At 38.8% G+C, this 12276-nt stretch overlaps 1 protein-coding gene across 2 annotated transcripts in view; it reads right to left on the bottom strand.

Moving 5' to 3' along the window:
- Nucleotides 1-12276, bottom strand: part of stk11 (serine/threonine kinase 11) — a 124994-nt gene that overhangs the window by 64529 nt on the left and 48189 nt on the right. For both annotated transcript variants that reach the window (XM_043721243.1, XM_043721242.1), the window contains exons 5-6: nucleotides 6662-6798; nucleotides 5496-5623 (exon numbers count right to left, since the gene is read on the bottom strand). In XM_043721243.1, coding sequence (XP_043577178.1) covers nucleotides 5496-5623; nucleotides 6662-6798 — 265 coding nt within the window. The remainder of the gene's footprint in view (nucleotides 1-5495; nucleotides 5624-6661; nucleotides 6799-12276) is intronic.

The following is a 12276-nucleotide window of genomic DNA, read 5'->3' as shown; positions in this document are numbered from 1 at the left end:
AGGTATTATTAATTGAATTTTTAAATTCTACCCGCTACCAGGGTGGAATTTGAATTCATAGTCTTACATTAATAGCTTGCTCTCCTGGATCATTAGTCTAGTACCATTACCATTCTGCTACGATCTTTCCCTGATATAACAATAATGTCCCAATCTTCACTGGACTTTGAAAAATGAAGGATAAGGATATTTCCCTTCCTGTTTTCTGTGAGAATGCTACAATGTGATTTGCTTTTTGTTCTAGTGACATCAACTGCAGTTGGATACCTCAAGGTCCCTTTGAACTGACACCAAATTCAAATTAAGGGCAGAAAAGCAAAATCTATGCTAAAAAGATGGACAGATGCATGGAAGGAACTTTGTTGAAGCAGCAAGTTCCATCACTTCTCTACTAACCTCAAAATCTGGATCATTATAACATACCATTCATCATCCATTGTTATAAATTCATCAACCACATTTTGTTCTCCCTGTACATTTTGCAAAACGGCTCCAAAGAAATTCAAAGTTCTACATACAGTGATAGGTAATATTGCTAAATGTGCAAAGCTATGAAAAAAAGCAATTAAAATCCAATAAAGCTGTTTATTAAAAGATGAAGATGATCATCATTGAAGCAAACTGCTACATAAATATGCACAAAGTACCAATAATAACTGAGAATTCTTGGAGGACAGGTATAAAAGGAGTGAATTAAATTTCATCAATCCTTATACCTTTGCTGCTTCAAAGTTTTGCCAATCTTTTTACATTTTTAATAAAATGATAAAAGTTGTACAGTTTTATTAAAGTACTGGGAATTCCTCAGTTTTAAGTTATTTTCGTAACTAAGAAATCAATTTAAAAGGTCCCATTTGATAAATGTCCTCAGCTCTCAGTTTAATAGATTGAAATCAATTGTTGTAGGAAGCTGGATGACTATATGAGGGTAAAGGGAAAGAAGCATAACCACCAGTATAGACCTGTTAGGCTGAATTCTATGTCTCTAATGTACTAGTCTGTATAATTCATCAAATGATAGAAGTAAATGGGACAGACTTCGAACAGATCTATCAACTCAAGACTGGGCATCCATGAGGCTCTGAGAGCCATTCACTGCAGCAAAATTGTACTCCAATACAATCTGTAACCTCATGGCCTGGCATATCACCCATTCAACAATTACCATCAAGCCAGGGAATTAACTCTGGTTCAATGGAGAGCGCAGGAGAACATGCCAATAGCAGTACCAGGCATACTTGAAGATGAGGAGTCAACCAGGTGAAACCACCAAACATATGCTGTTTGGCATGCAAGTAGTTAAGTAGCAAGTGATAGACAGAGGTAAGCGATCCTACAGCAATGGATCAGATCTAAGCTCTGCAGTCCTGCCACATTCGGTCATGAATGGTGGTGGATAATTAAACAACTCACTGGAGGCGGCTTCACAAATATCTCCATCCGCTATGGTGAAGAGCCCAGCACATCAGTGCAAAAGATAAGGCTGAAGTTCTCAAAGCAATCTTCAGCCAAAAGTGCCGAGTGGATGATCCACCACAGCCTCTTCCAGTGGTCCCAGGATTCCAGATACCAATCTTTAGCCATTTCAATTCATATGATATCAAGGAACAATTGGACCCAATGGATACTGCAAAGGCTACAGGGCCCTGACAACATTTGAGCAATAGTCCTTAAAGACTTGTGCTTCAGAACCTTCCACCCCCCCCCCTGTTTTCTGTGAGAATGCTACAATGTGATTTGCTTTTTGTTCTAGTGACATCAACTGCAGTTGGATACCTCAAGGTCCCTTTGAACTGACACCAAATTCAAATTAAGGGCAGAAAAGCAAAATCTATGCTAAAAAGATGGACATCCAGCTTCCTACAAAAGATTGGTGTGGAAAATTACCCAAGTATGCCCTGTACATAAAAAGCAGCAGGGCAAATCCAACCCAGCTAATAGCCACCCCAACTGTCTACTGTCAATCAGTAAAGTGATGGAAGGTGTCATCAACAGTGTTATCAGCAGCAAATGCTCAGCAATAAACTGCTCAGTGATGCTCAGTTTGGACTCCACCAGTGCCACTCAGCTCCTAACCTCACTATAGCCTTGGTTCAAACATAGACAAAAGAGCTGAATTCCAGAGGTGAAATGAGGGTGACAGCCCTTGACATCAAAGCCACATTCGACGGATTATGGCATAAAAGAGCCCGAGCAAAACTGGAATCAACAGGTATTAGAGGGCAATCTCTCTGGTGGTTGGAGACATATCTGACACATAGAAAGACGGTCACAATTGTTGGAGGTCAGTTATCTCAGCTCCAGAACATCTCTGCAGGAGTTTCTCAGGGCTGTGTCCTTGGTCCACTCATCTCCAGCGGCTTCATCAATGACCTCACCTCTATCATAAGGTCAGAAGTGGGAACATTCACCAATTATTCAACAACATTCAGCACCATTTGTAACTTTCAGTCACTGAAGCAGTCCATGTCCAAATGCAACAACATCCAGACAATATCCAGGTTTGGGCTGACAAGTGGCAAGTAACATTCACACCACACAAATTCCAGGCTATGACCACCACCAATAAGAGACAAACTAACCACCGCCCCTTGACATTCAATGGTGTACCATCACTCAGTTCCCCACGATCAACATCCTGGGAGTTATCATTGATCAGAAACTCAACTGGACTCATCACATAAATGCAGTGGCTACAAGAGCAGGCCAGAAGCTAGGAATACTGCGGTGAATAACTCATCTGTTGACTCCCGAAAGCCTGTCCACCATCTATAAGGCACAGGTCAGGTGTGTGATGGAATACTCCCCACATGCCTAGATGAGTGCAGCCCCAACACTCAAAAAGCTTTACAACATCCAGTACAAAGCAGTCCATTTGACTGGCACATCGAGAAGTGTCCACACCACCTACACTGAGTAGCAGTAGTGAGTACTATTTTCAAGATGCCCTGCAGAAATTCACCAAAGATCCTCAGACAGCACCTTCTAAACCCACGACCACTTCCATCTGGAATGATAAGGGCAGTAGATATATGGGAACAGCACCACCTTGAAGTTCCCCTCCAAACCACTCACCATCCTAACTTGGAAAGAGATCACCATTCCTTCACTGTTGCTGGGTCAAAATCCTGGAATTCCCTACCTAATAGCAATGTGGGTCAACCCACAGCAGCTGGACTACAGCAGTTCAAGAAAGCAGCTCACCACCACCTTCTCAAGGGCAACTAGGGATGGACATCAAATGCTGGCCAGCCAGCAGTGCCCACATCCCACAAAATGAACAAATAAACAAAACTCTCAGCCTATTTGCACAGCATTTTGCTGCTTCTGATTTGCTGCTTAGTAATTTTGTGAAATTGAGGTTGGAAACTTTCATGGCCTGTATCACCAATTCCAACTTGTCAAGAAATGGTTGGACATTTTTCCATACATTTAATTTTTAAAAAGTCACTACTTCTTATGAATTAAAGAGGAAGCTTCTGCATTAATAAATATTGGTGAATAAAAATATTCATAAGGTTGACAAAGAATTTTCACACTGCAGGGACCATTAAATCACCCATGTAAAATACTCCTAATACACTAAGCATCAATCACTTTAATATTTTGTAAATATATTAATTTTCAGAAGTAGTATGTTATAATGTTCAGACAACAGGTGAACAGAAGTGGGGATAATTGCATAAAAAGCTCTTTCAAAGATCTAGCATAGACACATAATGGGATAAATGACCAAACCAGTTAGTTGAATACTTTTGCCTTTTTGAAAAAGGTAGATCTTCCCCGATCTATAGAAGATTATAGAAACATTTCTCAACTGGCAATAACCATATGATTAATTTGAATTAACAACAGGAGCAACGAAGTGGAGGAAAAATACAAGCAGAAGAAGAAGCAAGAGGACTAAGGCAACATCAAAACAGATCAGAAAACCTTAAGAAAACAAAACCTAGTTATGCAAATTTACTAAAGAAGAAAATAACGTTAGCTGCTTTCTTCACCGTATGATCTCTCTCAAAAAGGGGGAGAAAAGGAAAAAACTACAGAAAGCAAAGGGGAACAAAAACAGATATAGTAGAGAGAGAGAGAGAGAGAGAGAGAAAAGAGAGGAGAGAGGAGAGAGGGACAGGCAGAGACAGACAGACAAAGAAATTAGTTAATGAACTTGAAAGACCCCATATAGACAACATGCAAACCTACTGTCATTTACAAAATACCGTCCAAGAACTGTACCACACACAGTATTGGACAAACAGGCAGAAAACCAGCCACCAGGATACATGAGCATCGATTAGCCACATAAAGTCATGACCCACTCTCACTAGCATCCTTACATACAGACGAGGTAGGGCACCACTTCGACTGGAACAACACATCCATCCTAGGCCAAGCCAAACAGAGACACGCACGAGAATTCCTAGAAGCATGGCATTCCACCCAAAACACTATCATATAAAAAAAAATCAACTTGGACCCCATTAACCACCCTCTGAGAAAAAGAATGAGAAATGACATCACCAACCAAAGTAAATATAAACACATAAATAGAAAGGGGGTCGCTAACAGCAGTGCTTCACCAGAGGCTCACTGATGATGTTACCAGCATGGTGACGAAACATTTGAAAACGAACCCTCTAGCTCAGCGAGCAAACTTACATCCAGAAGCTCAACCTGAGCGACAAATCTTCTCAAAACACTCTAATACACTAAAATCAATGTATTCTTCATGGATATATATTGAAATAAGGGAGGTTATTAATGGCATCTCCTTTCTACATTGGTGAGTTCCTCAAAAATGTATTATTACGTTCAACTGATAATGAATGCCTTTTGTCCAGATTAGTAAGCAGAATGTTGTTTGTATAAAAGCAAACTGTGATTTTAAGTATTTCATAGGGTATTTGATCTTATTACCTGTGCAGCATGCCATCTACTGTATCTTTAGGGTATAACTTGCAACCTTATGGGTGCAAAATATCTGCTTGTTGTAAAACTTAACTGTTACTTAGCTTGACTGCAAATCTACAGGAAATTTTCACTCCAAGTTATATTTGAAGATGTCAGCTCATTCATTAAAAAACACTGAGTAAATACTTTAAGCTTTAATTTGAAGATTTGAACATTACTTCTACTGATTTTACGGACACATTTCCCCCAATTATACCATTTTGTTTTAATTTTTATTATTCTCCAATGTAATTTTTACGATTTTCCTTAAACAAAGTATTGTTACACATTTTACTCAACAATTGTGCGTCTTCCTATTGTCCAAAGAAAAAGCCCATGGCAGGTGATGCCCAGAAGTTTCAACAAAGATCAACATATTATTTCACATATGTATCCGCTACAAAAGTGATGTAATCTTCAAGAAAACTTCAGCTAATGAAATTAGTACTTGGAACTACATCACCTGTGGTTGAAATTGTCCAGAAGCAAAGTCATCCAAAGTTTACCCATCCTTAAAATTTCACAATGATATGTTTTCCTGTGCTTACCTTGCAGTAAATCGGACAACAACAGTCCACATTCTTCCGGAATGGTGTATTCCCCTTTCCCTATGTTTTCAAACAATTTGTAGATGTTATCCCCCTCAAATGGGTAAAGTCCCGTTGTAATATTGTACCTACAAAAAAGTTCAACATTTATCACATGATATCATTCCTCAAAAAGCATTTCATTTTAACATTTGTGTCTAAATCTATAGCATTAATATTCAGCATACAGAGGAAGAACAGGAAATCTGGTTAATATAAAATAAAATGAGTACTTTCAATAGATGTGTCAAACATTATACCTCAGCAGACTCTCAGCATGAAATATTTTAGGTGAGAGGATGGAGTACTCATTTTCATCACAGTAACAGAGAATGTTTTTTAAAAATCTGATTATGCATTTGCAAAATGTTGTACAACATTGCATTAAACATAAAAATTATAGTGTAGATACTACAAGGCCAAGTTTAGCTCGAAGTTTATTCTGTGTAGTTTTAGCATTCAGTTAACCAAGAACTTCTTTTGCATAACATCTCAATGCTGAAAATGTGTTGCTGGAAAAGCGCAGCAGGTCAGGCAGCATCCAGGGAACAGGAGAATCGACGTTTCGGGCATAAGCCCTTCTTCAGGAATGAGGAAAGTTTGTCCAGCAGGCTAAGATAAAAGGTAGGGAGGAGGGACTTGGGGGAGGGGCGTCGGAAATGTGATGTGTGGAAAGAGGTCAAGGTGAGGGTGATAGGTCAGACTGGGGTGGAGGCGGAGAGGTTGTGGTCTGACGATGGAGGAGTCCAAAGACCTGCATATCCTTGGTGGAGTGGGAGGGGGAATTGAAATGTTGAGCCACAGGGTGGTTGGGTTGGTTGGTCCGGGTGTCCCAGAGGTGTTCTCTGAAACGCTCCGCAAGTAGCCGGCCTGTCTCCCCAATATAGAGGAGGCCACATTGGGTGCAGAGAATGCAAGAGATAATGTGTGTGGAGGTGCAGGTGAATCTGTGGCGGATATTTGGGGGGATGTTTGGGCGCAAGTCTTGCACCTCCTGCGGTTGCAGGGGAAGGTGCCGGGAGCAGAGGCTGGGTTGGTGGGGGGACATCTCAACACAACACAACATCTCAATACAAACTTGTCGCTTTTCTTTTGCGTCAATAAATGATTATGCAATTATTACTTACAATGTCACCCCTGCAGACCAAATATCCACTTTGAACCCCGAAAATGTATCAAGACCATTTGCGATTTCTGGAGGTTGGAATGCTGGTGACCCTTGACTTGTCCTACATGTGTCATCCTCTGCAAAAGGGTGTAATGCCTGAAAAATTATAAAATAAACATTTTTTGATCTTATGGTCTTCATTAAAAAACACTACAAAAGAGGGAATAACTTAATGTCATTGATGTTATTCACAAAATGCAAAAAAAACACATGAACTTGGAAGAAGCGTCAAATCCAAACCTGCAAGCAAAAAAATAAAATTAATGGTTCAGCTATTTTCCATTATTAGTAGTCAGAGATAATTTTGCTTCAAAGGAAAAATCTACATCTAGGATTTGGCTGGCACACTAGTTAAGATATTTGTTCTAAGAACGTTTGAGTCTGGGTTCAAACTGAATTAAGGCTAGTGAGACAATGTTTTAGCTACCCTTTTTCACAGATGTCAAACTGGCAACTGTGGAACTGGAAAACTGCAGTAGCAAATACAATTCTAATGTAGGCTATTACTGACAAAATGCATGAAGTAAAATTATTAATTCCCTAGAACTTACCTTGTCAAACAAGAAATGCATTGTATACATTCTTTTAGCCCATTATTAAGATGAACAATCTACTTGCTAGTTATACCAATCCAGGAGCAGGGTGAAAGAAAGGGAATGGATATGTATTAGTGCCTTGTACTTTTTTTCACGATTTAACTTCCGTAAACAATTACATTTCTGAGGAGTTTTTAATTTTTGCTCGATGAAACAAGTTTCAAAATATTTTCAGCAGCATCCTGAATGCTAGTAACACTTTTTGGGCTAAACTGAATCAATGAGAGAGAATGAACAGGATATATCATAAGTTTAGACCTCACACTTTGCAGTTGGTTAAAGCCTATTGACTATTTCTAATAAAAATAAATATACTGAAGAAATTACACAAACAGACATTGAAACTCTGATGTTATTTTAAAAGGCAGACAGACAAAAAAAGGGGCAGTCAAAATGAGCCCAGTTAAAATACTCAGTATGCAATTTGCTGAGTGGGCTCTTATGGTGTAATGATAAGGTACCTACTTCTGGGCCAGAGGCCTGGGTTCAAGTCCAGAGTTGTGTCATAATACATCTGAACAAGTTGGTTAAAAGTATCTAAAACTTGGAGCCATTTGTTTAGATGAGTATCAATATTAAAAAAAATTGTGATGGTGGATGTGATCCCAAAGGAAAACAATTTGTGAAGATCCACAGTCAAACACACAAATACACAGTCAACAACTTTTTTAGTATTCTTTATAGAGCATTTTAACTGAAAACATGAATAAGATCCTCAATCATCAGAAAAACTTAAGACACCACGCTAGAGGAGGAGAAATGAGGATGCCAAGAGACATGTTTTAAGAATTGTGAAGGAAAAGACAGAAATGGGGATGCAGAGAGAGGGAATTAAAGAGTAAAGAATGTAAACGACGGAAGGCACAACTGAAGGTACAAATGTTAGTGCTCAAGTCCTACCTGTCCTGGAGGTGTGTTATTACATGTCTGAAGAGACTGGTTGAAAATTACAAGTAGCTGAAATCAGAGGGACAGACAGTTCTGGTGGGGGAAGGATAATTGAAAGGCTGGTAGAGATTAAAGATATATTAAGATACGAGGATTAAAATATAAAAGATGTCAACTTTAAATTGGACTAATTGGCGAACTGGAAGCAGACACAGACGATCAGAGCAGGCATGATCGGTGAGAATGGGACAGGATGTGGCAAGTATTAAATGAACCAAGGATCAGAGTAAGGAAAACAGAAAGCTCTCAGCAACGTTGGAATACTTGACCCTGGTGTTGCCATTGACATGGATGAAAGCTTCAGTAACAAATGATTTGAAGGGAGCCAGAGAAAGGTTTTGTTTGACCCTTCATATTCAAAGATGACTCTGATATCAATATGCATTTGAAGGTGACAAATCAGTCTATTTAAACAAAAAGATCTACTGCATGTTGGACACATATGAATCATTGGTGAGGAAGGGGTCCACACAGTCCTGGTCTCTTTCAAGACCTTTTGTTAATATACTCTCAGGATGTGGGCATCGCTGGCGAGGCCAGCATTTATTGCTCATTCCTAACCACCCTTAAGGTGGTGATGGTGAACTGCCTTTTTAAACTCCTGCAACCCACATGGAGTAAGGACACTCACAGTGCTGTTAGGGAGTTCCTCAGCTGATACCAGGTGATGCATTTGGGTTCATTCTTGTTGTCAGACTTTGTAGCTGCTCATACAGATGAATGGCCTACTGGGACATCTCAGGAGGCAAATGAGAGTAAATCGCATCCAGAACATGTGAAGATGGCAGATGTTTGTTTACCAAAGGATATTAGTGAACCAGATAACTTTTATACTAATTAATGATTTCATGGTCACCATTAAGAGAACCAAATTGCAATTGATGTACTAATCATCATGCAAACAGTAAGCAAAGAATTTGCCCGACAGACAAAGAGACGTGAATTAGTTAATCCTAATGAAAGATCAAGGTATATCCAGGAAGAGTGATATGATATTGGGATTCCAACTTGAGCACGTAGTTATGATTGGACAAATTTCAGTCAGAACCATATAAAATGAAAATGTATAACTGTTAAATGAGTTGTAAGCATGTTTAGCTACTTGACTGTGGCATGATGTGGCCAAGTTGGTCATTATAATCAAAGAGGATTTTTAGATTATTAAAGCTTTGATTTCAATTAGATAAAATTTAAAAACAAGAGTCAAGAAGAAAAGAACAAAGTAAAAGCAGTTTGCATTGAATAATAAATGGGTTTGAAAAATAGGGAATACCTACCAGATGGAAATAAAGAGGGGAGGAGTTAGAGGAGAGAGAGTAGAATGTGGAAGTTCTGAACAAGCCAAATGAACATTTAAACAATTCTTGGAAGGAAATTATCTAGGGCTCTATTTACAAGTTTGGAGCTTACAAATCTAACCATGCGCACAAGGTGAATTAATTGTTACTAGGTTTTGAGGGAAGGCAAATAATCAGGCATTTTTGAGCCTCAAGATTGGAACTATAGGATTGATTTTGTTTTTTTGATAATTAATCACTTTCAGTTGATTAAACAAGTGAGGAATCAAACTATTATTTTGTTTAATTATGGCTAGCTATAAAAATATTTCAAAGGAAGAATAGCCATATGGCCCACATCAAAAGTCAAATAACTTGATTTATGGTATGTTTTTATAGTGCTATGTAAATATCCACTCATAAATATGAATACATTTTGATGTAAAAGGCTCTTTCTCAAGAACACAGCCATGTTTAAAGTGGCTTAGTTCTGTAAGTTAAATATTTAACAGATCTGTGCATACACACACACAACTTTGAAATTATATTCAGTGTGGTCTCTTGTGGTTGTTTTGACCTTTTAAAATGAATTGATTGAACATTTTCTAATTAATTTATGAGATGTGGATGTTGCTGTCGGTGTAAGCATCTGTTGCCCATTCCTAAATTGCTCACATGTGACTTGCTCGGCCATTTCAGAGGGCAGTTAAGAGTCAACCACACTGCAGTGGGTCTGGAGTCATACATAGACCAGAACAGGTTAAGGACAGCAGATCTCCTTCCTGAAAAGGGCACTGGTGAATCAGATACGCTTTACAACATTTGATAGTAGGAGTTGCCATTAGGCCATCTTTTAATTCCAGAATTTCATTAAATGTCACCATCTGCCACAGCGGAGTTCAAATCCATGGAGAAAGTGAGGACTGCAGTTGCTGGAGAGTCAGAGTTGAAAAGGGTGGCACTGGAAAAGCACAGCAGGTCAGGCAGTGTCCAAGGAGCAGGGGGTTGATGTTTTGGGCATAAGCCCTTCATGAGCAATTCAAACCCATGCCTCCACAGCATTATGCTGGGTATTAAATAGTTCAGGCAATTGGGATTGATAATATGCTGTTCATGTATTGGAAAACCAATAGAGTTCAGGAGGTTTGATTATGCAAAGGGAAATATGGCCAGTAAGCATTAATAAGTGGTGATTTGGTGCACAAGAAAGGAAGATTGAAGAAGCAAAGCTTCAGTCAAGCAGAAACAGCAAGAAATGTGCCCAAACAACCAGTGTCATGGTGTGACAGCTCAAAGTGTTTCAACTGAAAAATCACCATTTTCATCAATTATTTATTTTGTACTTGTTTTGATAAACTTATTAATTGATTTTGTACGAGGGTCTCCCATATTTCTGTATTGTTGTTGGAACTTTTCAGTGAAACCTTCAGCTTATCCTTCAAGCACTTTCTCCAGCCTCTGAATATTTTGCTTCAATTAGCTCACCACAGAAGATCTTTTTTGCAAGCACTCATTAAAACATTGTGGTAACACGTCCTTCTCACCTCATCTGAACTTTCTACAGCAGATTGACTGTTACGCTTAGCATCTACATCGAAAAAAATCTCAGCATTAGGAATCTTGTCTTGATATTTGATTTTGAGCAGCCTCCAAAAGCAGATCATGTGAAAGTCATGTAGCTCATTTCCATGCCTGGAATAAAGTGGCCACATCTCACAAACATATGAGAGAGTGAGAAGTAGAACCAGTTTTTATACCTTCATTTTTGTTGAAACTAACTCCTCTTCACTTCCAGCCAATTTTTTGTAGCCTGGTAAAGATAATGCTGGCATCACCATTTGGAGGTAATTTTGACATTAATGTGAACGAAGTGGAACAGAGGACTGCTGAGGTAAGGAAATGTGTAAATTGCTTCAAGCATTAGATGGTGAGACCAAAGTTATTATACATGGACAAGAAATATGTTTCCACACATTGCGTGCATTGAACAGGCATTTAGGACAGTCATCAGTGAAAAGGAAATCAAAGATTATAGTTCTATATACTTTCATTTTGACTCTTTGTCTCAGCAACTTGGAGAGATTTGGCCATTTGTACAATATCTAACGTAGATGCAATTTTTCTGAACTCAAAATGCTGCTGGGGGTATTGCAAAGAACATCATAATGAGAACGGTAGGAGCCAACACAAAGCCGAGCTTCATAACAGTTGTGACTGGAAGGCACCAAAAAATTCTCCATCAAGTGTGGAGATGCTGTTGCTTAAAAGAAGTTATTTTGTCCTTGTTTTTTCTCAAGAGAGGTCATAAAGACAGAGGTTCCAAAAATGTCTGAGCAAGAGCAAGAGCCAAGTTGAACAATGGCAGGAGAGTTGCTAGTTCTCTCAGTTCAGGCTTTTACAGTTTGGTTTTGCTGTAACAGTGAGAGGCTGTGTAGTGAAGAAAGGTTCCAACCTTCAGCTTTCTCTATGTAATTTCTTTGGAAGTTGTTTCCTCCTGCCTGTAAGAACCTATGTTTGAATTTATCTCTTTGTCAAGGGGTGTCTTTATTGGATGTGAGGGAATTGGAACTGCTGCTGAGTTGCTATATCGAGTTGATTGGGTTGTCAAACTGTTGTTGTTTTAAATTCTGTTTTTTTTCTGCTCGTGTCTCAACTGTAGTGTTTAAATGAGTTCTGTTTCGTTTAAAGCTGAGTTGTTTGACCAACTGCATCATTCTTGGAATGTCCACTTCACATCTCTCTTTAAAATAATA

The sequence above is a fragment of the Chiloscyllium plagiosum genome, chromosome 31, assembly GCF_004010195.1.
Source record: "Chiloscyllium plagiosum isolate BGI_BamShark_2017 chromosome 31, ASM401019v2, whole genome shotgun sequence".
Lineage (NCBI taxonomy): Eukaryota > Metazoa > Chordata > Chondrichthyes > Orectolobiformes > Hemiscylliidae > Chiloscyllium > Chiloscyllium plagiosum.
Note: the sequence above shows the minus strand (reverse complement) of the source record. Positions and strands in the feature narration are given on the sequence as shown.